The sequence below is a fragment of the Lucilia cuprina genome, chromosome 2 (genome assembly GCF_022045245.1).
Source record: "Lucilia cuprina isolate Lc7/37 chromosome 2, ASM2204524v1, whole genome shotgun sequence".
Taxonomy (NCBI): domain Eukaryota; kingdom Metazoa; phylum Arthropoda; class Insecta; order Diptera; family Calliphoridae; genus Lucilia; species Lucilia cuprina.
The window spans coordinates 62,250,428-62,260,568 of NC_060950.1; the positions used below are offsets into that span (position 1 = coordinate 62,250,428).

General features: G+C 33.1%; 1 protein-coding gene across 1 annotated transcript; it reads right to left on the minus strand.

The window, feature by feature from the left end:
• Positions 1–137: 137 nt before the first annotated feature.
• On the minus strand, positions 138–1,217 carry LOC111684876. Its single transcript, XM_046954268.1, has 2 exons — positions 919–1,217; positions 138–851 (listed from the first exon to the last, which is right to left on the minus strand). Exons 1-2 carry the CDS (start codon positions 1,136–1,138, stop codon positions 259–261), a joined length of 813 nt encoding a protein of 270 aa, XP_046810224.1. The 5' UTR covers positions 1,139–1,217; the 3' UTR covers positions 138–258.
• Positions 1,218–10,141: the final 8,924 nt, after the last annotated feature.

Here is a 10,141-nt window from a genome sequence, read left to right on the forward strand (position 1 = left end):
GAACTAGAACAGAAATAGAACAGAACTAGAACGGAACTAGAACAGAACTAGAACAGAAATAGAACAGGACTATAATAAAGCGGTAGTTTTGTTAGAGTTTAAGTTTAGCTCCGTTTAATTCTTAATTGCAGTTTAAATTTATTTTTGAAGTATTTTTTGCAACTTTATTTTAAAATCCATAATTAATTAAATCAAGTAATCAATAAGTAATAATCATAATCATTAACGTATATATATTCCAAATATCCCAACTGTTCTCTAAACAAACAATCCCAATTCTGGAGCCCATCCTAAGGCATTGGCCAAACGTTCACGCATTTCCTCAATTGGCACACCCAAACCACTCAATTGTTTAGTCAACTCCTTATACTCGGGAACATTATTCTTAACATTCAATAACAACTGATGGAATTTTGGTGATTTTAAATTTGCCACGGCCTTAGCTAATTCCTCATCTGAAGCCAAAAGATTTTGATAAAGTTCACGCAACTCTTTACGTGGTAATACAGCATCGACTTCGTTAATAAGACCACGAATACCTTTGCGATAGTCAGCACGATTTAGTGAGGGATTTATAAGAGTTCTGGCTAATTTATTATATTTGACTAAATCAATATGTAGAATGCGGCAGCTATAGTCTTTAAGTATCTGATATTCTTGAGAGTTTTGTATGATTTTAAGTTTCTCCTGAGTTTGAGGACTCTGAATGAAAGCTTTTAAAGCTTTCACTTCGGGATCTTCAGCATAAGATTTTACTATGGTTTTAATCTTTTGTTGGGGTAATAATTTTTCTACCTCTACGAAGAGATTTTTAAGTCCAAGGCCATTGGGGGCCTCACAGTTTTGATTGTCTTTTAAAGGGGAAATATAAAAAGTTAAATTTTTACCCATTATCAGTTCGCTTTGAAAAAGTCTTACCTTCCTCACTTTCAACCTCTAAATTTCTTACAACAAATTCATTATTACCCTCAATATCATCCCAAACTGGACCCCAGTTGATTTTTACTTGAGCCTCGTCTGGCATTACAGCCGGTATTTCACCATTAGCTTCGGCATCCTCTAGGTCCCTACAGCTTAAGGCAAACATACCAGGAGCTGTTAGAGCCATCAATAAAAAAACAACTTTAAAATTTAACATTTTTTCTTAAAAACTCTTCTTAAGAAATCTTTAAGTGAAAGTTCTTAATGTAAACTGTTAAATTCCCAAAAATTCTTTAACTTTTATACAAAAATTTCAAGTCGATTATGTAGGTCAGTTATATGGATCCAACCATTAACACAAAACTTTAAACAGCAATTTTCTTATCTTTTTTTCTTGACGACTTTTTGTTGACAAACAGATTTCTGCACAAATTCATTTCCCAATTCTCTTAAGGTTTTTTATCAAGATTACCTTAAAAAAATCAGTCGTAAAAAATAAATAAAGTTTCATTTGCCTCAAAAGTAAACATTAAGTTCTATATTTGGATTAAAAATATAAAACATCTTGTTTACTCGATGACTGTTGCTGATGGTGTTGGTGTTGGCGGCGGCGTCTTCATGTTGGAAAAATAAAGACAAATCGGTAGTAGTCGGGGTATATACACACTTTTATGACCCGGTGACGTTGAGAACCTGTGATGCCTTGTGTGTGTTTGTGTGTGTGTCGTTGCCTTCATGTGTGTAAAATGTGTCATATTTTTGTCTGTCTGTCTATCGGTCGGTACATTAGATGTTTTAGTTTTTATTATTCCCTTGTCATTTATTATTTATCTATAAAAAGTGAAAATCTTCTTGTCAGTCTGTATGTCAGTCTATTTGTCCAACTTGTCATTTGATGCTGCTTTTTTTGTTTTTGTTTCTGTTTGTGTCCCTTAATTGTTTTGTTTATATGATTTACATTTACTTGCTACTTACTGTCTTTTTTAGTTCCATAAATTTAAGACAAATTTGTCATATAGTTTTGTTTGATAAGAAATTAGAAAAGGGGATGATATGTTCGAAGAGTAAGAGATTTACAATAATAGTTTTAAAAAACTTAAGTATTTTTATTGAACTTGAACGGAACTAGAACAGAATTAGAACAGAACTAGAACAGACCTAGAACAGGACTAGAACATAACTAGAACAGAACTAGAACAGAACTAGAACAGAACTAGAACAGAACTAGAACAGAACTAGAACAGAACTAGAACAGAACTAGAACAGAACTAGAACAGAACTAGAACAGAACTAGAACAGAACTAGAACAGAACTAGAACAGAACTAGAACAGAACTAGAACAGAACTAGAACAGAACTAGAACAGAACTAGAACAGAACTAGAACAGAACTAGAACAGAACTAGAACAGAACTAGAACAGAACTAGAACAGAACTAGAACAGAACTAGAACAGAACTAGAACAGAACTAGAACAGAACTAGAACAGAACTAGAACAGAACTAGAACAGAACTAGAACAGAACTAGAACAGAACTAGAACAGAACTAGAACAGAACTAGAACAGAACTAGAACAGAACTAGAACAGAACTAGAACAGAACTAGAACAGAACTTAAACAGAACTAGAACAGAACTAGATCAGAACTAGAACAGAACTAGAACAGAACTCGAACAGAACTAGAACAGAACTAGAACAGAACTAGAACGGAACTAGAACAGAACTAGAACAGAACTAGAACAGAACTAGAACAGAACTAAAACAGAACTAGAAACAAAAGAACAGAACTAGAACAGAACTAGAACAGAACTAGAACAGAACTAGAACAGAACTAGAACAGAACAGAGAACAGAACTAGAAACAGAACTGGAACAGAACTAGAACAGAACTAGAACAGAACTAGAACAGAACTAGAACAGAACTAGAACAGAACTAGAACAGAACTAGAACAGAACTAGAACAGAACTAGAACAGAACTAGAACAGAACTAGAACAGAACTAGAACAGAACTAGAACAGAACTAGAACAGAACTAGAACAGAACTAGAACGGAACTAGAACAGAACTAGAACAGAACTAGAACAGAACTAGAACAGAACTAAAACAGAACTAGAACAGAACTAGAACAGAACTAGAACAGAACTAGAACAGAAAAGAACAGAACTAGAACAGAACTAGAAACAGAACTAGAACAGAACTAGAACAGAACTAGAACAGAACTGGAACAGAACTAGAACAGAACTAGAACAGAACTAAACAGAACTAGAACAGAACTAGAACAGAACTAGAACAGAACTAGAACAGAACTAGAACAGAACTAGAACAGAACTAGAACAGAACTAGAACAGAACTAGAACAGAACTAGAACAGAACTAGAACAGAACTAGAACAGAACTAGAACAGAACTAGAACAGAACTAGAACAGAACTAGAACAGAACTAGAACAGAACTAGAACAGAACTAGAACATAACTAGAACAGAACTAGAACAGAACTCGAACAGAACTAGAACAGAACTAGAACAGAACTAGAACGGAACTAGAACAGAACTAGAACAGAACTAGAACAGAACTAGAACAGAACTAAAACAGAACTAGAACCAGAACTAGAACAGAACTAGAACAAACTAGAACAGAACTAGAACAGAACTAGAACAGAACTAGAACAGAACTAGAACAGAACTAGAACAGAACTGGAACAGAACTAGAACAGAACTAGAAACAGAACTAGAACAGAACTAGAACAGAACTAGAACAGAACTAGAACAGAACTAGAACAGAACTAGAACAGAACTAGAACAGAACTAGAACAGAACTAGAACAGAACTAGAACAGAACTAGAACAGAACTAGAACAGAACTAGAACAGAACTAGAACAGAACTAGAACAGAACTAGAACAGAACAGAACTAGAACAGAACTAGAACGGAACTAGAACAGAACAAGAACAGAACTAGAACAGAACTAGAACAGAACTAAAACAGAACTAGAACAGACTAGAACAGAACTAGAACAGAACTAGAACAGAAACTAGAACAGAACTAGAACAGAACTAGAACAGAACTAGAACAGAACTAGAACAGAACTGGAACACAGAACAAGAACCAGAACTAGAACAGAACTAGAACAGAACTAGAACAGAACTAGAACAGAAGAACTAGAACAGAACTAGAACAGAACTAGAACAGAACTAGAACAGAACTAGAACAGAACTAGAACAGAACTAGAACAGAACTAGAAACAGAACTAGAACAGAACTAGAACAGAACTAGAACAGAACTAGAACAGAACTAGAACAGAACTAGAACAGAACTAGAACAGAACTAGAACAGAACTAGAACAGAACTAGAACAGAACTAGAACAAACTAGAACAGAACTAGAACAGAACTAGAAACAGAACTAGAACAGAAACTAGAACAGAACTAGAACAGAACTAGAACAGAACTAGAACAGAACTAGAACAGAAATAGAACAGATCTGGAACAGAACTAGAAAAGAACTAAAACAGAACTAGAAAAAAACTAGAACAGAACTAGAACAGAACTAGAACAGAACTATAACAGAACTAGAACAGAACTAGAACAGAACTAGAACAGAACTAGAACAGAACTAGAACAGAACTAGAACAGAACTAGAACAGAACTAGAACAGAACTAGAACAGAACGAGAACAGAACTAGAACAGAACTAGAACAGAACTAGAACAGAACTATAACAGAACTAGAACAGAACTAGAACAGAACTAGAACAGAACTAGAACAGAACTAGAACAGAACTAGAACAGAACTAGAACAGAACTAGAACAGAACTAGAACAGAACTAGAACAGAACTAGAACAGAACTAGAACAGAACTAGAACAGAACTAGAACAGAACTAGAACAGAACTAGAACAGAACTAGAACAGAACTAGAACAGAACTAGAACAGAACTAGAACAGAACTAGAACAGAACTAGAACAAAACTAGAACAGAACTAGAACATAATTAGAACTGAACTAGAACTGAACTAGAACTGAACTAGAACTGAACTAGTACTAAACTAGAACTGAAGTAGAACAATAATGTGGTATTTGTACCAAGAGAGGCAAATCCTCCAAACTGCCCGGAGCTAAGGCCAGTGGAGAGATATTGGGCTCTTGTTAAAAGAGAATTGAATAGTACAAAAAAGGTGTCCAAAAGAACTAGAACAGAACTAGAACAGAACTAGAACAGAACTAGAACAGAACTAGAACAGAACTAGAACAGAACTAGAACGGAACTAGAACAGAACTAGAGCAGAACTAGAACAGAACTAGAACAGAACTAAAACAGAACTAGAACAGAACTAGAACAGAACTAGAACAGAACTAGAACAGAACTAGAACAGAACTAGAACAGAACTAGAACAGAACTAGAACAGAACTAGAACAGAACTAGAACAGAACTAGAACAGAACTGGAACAGAACTAGAACAGAACTAGAACAGAACTAGAACAGAACTAGAACAGAACTAGAACAGAACTAGAACAGAACTAGAACAGAACTAGAACAGAACTAGAACAGAACTAGAACAGAACTAGAACAGAACTAGAACAGAAATAGAACAGATCTGGAACAGAACTAGAAAAGAACTAAAACAGAACTAGAACAAAACTAGAACAGAACTAGAACAGAACTAGAACAGAACTATAACAGAACTAGAACAGAACTAGAACAGAACTAGAACAGAACTAGAACAGAACTAGAACAGAACTAGAACAGAACTAGAACTAGAACAGAACTAGAACAGAACTAGAACAGAACTAGAACAGAACTAGAACAGAACTAGAACAGAACTAGAACAGAACTAGAACAGAACTAGAACAGAACTAGAACAGAACTAGAACAGAACTAGAACAGAACTAGAACAGAACTAGAACAGAACTAAACAGAACTAGAACAGAACTAGAAAAAAAAAACAGACTAAACAGAACTAGAACAGAACTAGAACAGAACTAGAACAGAACTAGAACAGAACTAGAACAGAACTAGAACAGAACTAGAACAGAACTAGAACAGAACTAGAACAAAACTAGAACAGAACTAGAACATAATTAGAACTGAACTAGAACTGAACTAGAACTGAACTAGTACTAAACTAGAACTGAAGTAGAACTAAACTAGAACTAAACTAGAAATAAACTGGAACTATTGCGTTACAGATTAAAATTGTGTAATTTTACAAAAAAAAAAATATGTTTTTTTTCGGAGAATTACCAAAGAACAATTTAGATTTAAAGTTCGTAAAAGAATTTTCTCTAACACAATAACTACTTTCTAATATTTTTTTCTTTTTGTGTTTTTTTTTTTTAATATAATTGCATTAACACAACTTTTTCCATTAAAATTATTGAAGGTCGACTAATTTTAAATTATGAAACCAGAAAGAATTTATCACCAAAAGAATTCACCGTCACAAAAAATGTTCAGCATACTAATAATATTGTTAATAGAATAATCAAATACTAACCATAATGCACACAAACATAAAACATGTGAACAAACATACATACGATTTTGTATAAAAATTATTTTTGAATGTATGAATTAGCATAATTAGGTATTTTGAATGCTACAAGTGTTGATTTGATGCACGTAAGCAAATTATGAACACATTGAAACGTCATAATGCTGCATGTTCTTTGTTTGTGGTTATATAGATAAGGAAGGGAAGAGAGTAGAGGAGATTTAAATTATGTTCAACCGATTTTTTTTAGAACGGAAATTCATGGTAATAAACAAACAAACAGAAAACGTTTTATTGTTAAAAATATGATTAATATTTATTTTTCACAATTTTAGATAAAGTTTATTGAAATATTGATAATTATAGTTATAAAGGTAAAACATAAAATTGTATTCAATTGTTTAGAGAAAGTAATAGAGGGTGAGGAGAGCTGAATGACTAAATGAATGAAAAACATTCAAAAGAGAGGTACTAGTTTAGGTACTTACTAGTTTATATTTAGTTGAGTTTTAGTTCAGTTCTAGTTCAGTTCTAGTTCAGTTCTAGTTCAGTTCTAGTTCAGTTCTAGTTCAGTTCTAGTTCAGTTCTAGTTCAGTTCTAGTTCAGTTCTAGTTCAGTTCTAGTTCAGTTCTAGTTCAGTTCTAGTTCAGTTCTAGTTCTGTTCTAGTTCTGTTCTAGTTCTGTTCTAGTTCTGTTCTAGTTCAGTTCTAGTTCAGTTCTAGTTCAGTTCTAGTTCAGTTCTAGTTAAGTTCTAGTTCAGTACTAGTTCAGTTATAGTTCAGTTCTAGTTCAGTTCTAGTTCAGTTCTAGTTCAGTTCTAGTTCAGTTCTAGTTCAGTTCTAGTTCAGTTCTAGTTCAGTTCTAGTTCAGTTCTAGTTCAGTTCTAGTTCAGTTCTAGTTCAGTTCTAGTTCAGTTCTAGTTCAGTTCTAGTTCAGTTCTAGTTCAGTTCTAGTTCAGTTCTAGTTAAGTTCTAGTTCAGTACTAGTTCAGTTTATAGTTCAGTTCTAGTTCAGTTCTAGTTCAGTTTCTAGTTCAGTTCTAGTTCAGTTCTAGTTCAGTTCTAGTTCAGTTCTAGTTCAGTTCTAGTTCAGTTCTAGTTCAGTTCTAGTTCAGTTCTAGTTCAGTTCTAGTTCAGTTCTAGTTCAGTTCTAGTTCAGTTCTAGTTCAGTTTCAGTTCAGTTCTAGTTTCAGTTCTAGTTTCAGTCTAGTTCAGTTCTAGTTCAGTTCTAGTTCAGTTCTAGTTCAGTCTAGTTCAGTTTCTAGTTCAGTTCTAGTTCAGTTCTAGTTCAGTTCTAGTTCAGTTCTAGTTCAGCTTCTAGTTCAGTTCTAATTCAGTTCTAGTTCAGTTCTAGTTCAGTTCTAGTTCATTTCTAGTTCATTTCTAGTTCAGTTTCTAGTTCAGTTCTAGTTCAGTTCTAGTTCAGTTCTAGTTCAGTTCTAGTTCAGTTCTAGTTCAGTTCTAGTTCAGTTCTAGTTCAGTTCTAGTTCAGTTCTAGTTCAGTTCTAGTTCAGTTCTAGTTCTGTTCTGTTCTAGTTCTGTTCTAGTTCTGTTCTAGTTCTGTTCTAGTTCTGTTCTAGTTCTGTTCTAGTTCTGTTCTAGTTCTGTTCTAGTTCTGTTCTAGTTCTGATCTAGTTCTGTTCTAGTTCTGTTCTAGTTCTGTTCTAGTTCTGTTCTAGTTCTGTTCTAGTTCTGTTCTAGTTCTGTTCTAGTTCAGTTCTAGTTCAGTTCTAGTTCAGTTCTGTTCTAGTTCTAGTTCTAGTTCTGTTCTTAGTTCTGTTCTAGTTCTGTTCTAGTTCTGTTCTAGTTCGTGTTCTAGTTCTGTTCTATAGTTCTGTTCTAGTTCTGTTCCTAGTTCTGTTCTAGTTCTGTTCTAGTTCTGTTCTAGTTCTGTCTAGTTCTGTTCTAGTTCTGTTCTAGTTCTGTTCTAGTTCTGTTTCTAGTTCTGTTCTAGTTCTGTTCTAGTTCTGTTTAGTTCTGTTCTAGTTCTGTTCTAGTTTCTGTCTAGTTTCTGTTCTATTTTCTGTTCTAGTTCTGTTCTAGTTCTGTTCTAGTTCTGTTCTAGTTCTGTTCTAGTTCTGTTCTAGTTCTGTTCTAGTTCTGTTCTAGTTCTGTTCTAGTTCTGTTCTAGTTCTGTTCTAGTTCTGTTCTAGTTCTGTTCTAGTTCTATTCTAGTTCTGTTCTAGTTCTGTTCTAGTTCTGTTCTAGTTCTGTTCTAGTTCTGTTCTAGTTCTGTTCTAGTTCTGTTCTAGTTCTGTTCTAGTTCAGTTCCAGTGTAGTTCTAGTTCAGTTCCAGTTTAGTTCTAGTTCAGTTCTAGTTCAGTTCTAGTTTAGTTATAGTTTAGTTCTAGTTCAGTTCTAGTTCAGTTCTAGTTCAGTTCTAGTTCAGTTCTAGTTCAGTTCTAGTTCAGTTCTAGTTCAGTTCTAATTCAGTTCTAGTTCAGTTCTAGTTCAGTTCTAGTTCAGTTCTAGTTCAGTTCTAGTTCAGTTCTGGTTCAGTTCTAGTTCAGTTCTAGTTCAGTTTTGTTCAGTTTGATTTTATTTCTAGCTTTGTTTTAGTTCGGTTTAAAATCAGTTTTTAATAGACTTTTCTAACAATTAAATATTTCTTTATAAAGATCAAAATTCCCTTTAGTGTGTTAACAAGCTATTAAAGAGTAGATTGAAAAATGTAATTTGCAAAATATTTAACGATAATAATATAAAAATGTATATCTTCGACATTAACGTAACTTATGTTTGAAATCATTTTTGTCTGTCTGTCGTTAAAATGTTTATTTGATAATAAACTTAAGTGATTTAAAATTAAATTTTAAAATTTGCTTCTAATGGCAATAAATGTGTATATAAAAATTATAATAAAACAAAACAACACAATAACAAAGTCTTAAACATCATTCTTCTACAAATCGAATAATCAAACTTCCACTGTTTTCTTGAGTCTTCTTTTAAAAGCTTAATGTTACGTTATTGATATACACAAAGGACTTCCCCATCATTTTCCCTTATATAGTTTTTAAAAAGCATATAGTCGACTCCTCTTTAGAAAATGTCATCATTTTTAAGATGTCAAAACAGACAGACGTTAGACTTGCAGGCATTACAAAACAATTCAAATCAAATAAACTGTATCAATGTATATTCAAATGTTGCTAAAGTAATACGACCAATATCTACCTAAATTTACTGACGTGTATTGCCATCAGCATACTTGTTTAAAATGTGTTCTCACAACATTTTACAACGACAATATTTTGCTATTCACAATGAATTTCTTAAAATGGCACTCAAAGGAATATTTATAAATATTTTAAATAACTTTGTTCCTTCAAAACAAGATAACAAAAATGTCACAGTTTAAAAGGGGACAATAGAAAAATATGCGAATATAACTAAATATTTTAGACAATATATTGATTTAAAGAAACATTCTTTTGAGAAGTGAAGGTAGGTTGCATTTTCTATGGCAGCAAAAATAAAATATTTTTATTAAAACCCCTTTTTCTTAAAGATTTAAATCGCTAATTTATGGTTTATTAAGTATTTTTTATCCATACAAAATAAGAACATGATATTCATTTTTTAAGACCTCTTGGCTTCATACCGTATTATTCCTGAGTTCCAGTTTACTTCTATTTCCAGTTCTGTTCTAGTTCTGTTCTAGTTCTGTTCTAGTTCTGTTCTAGTTCTGTTCTAGTTCTGTTCTAGTTCTGTTCTAGCTCTGTTCTAGTTCTGTTCTAGTTC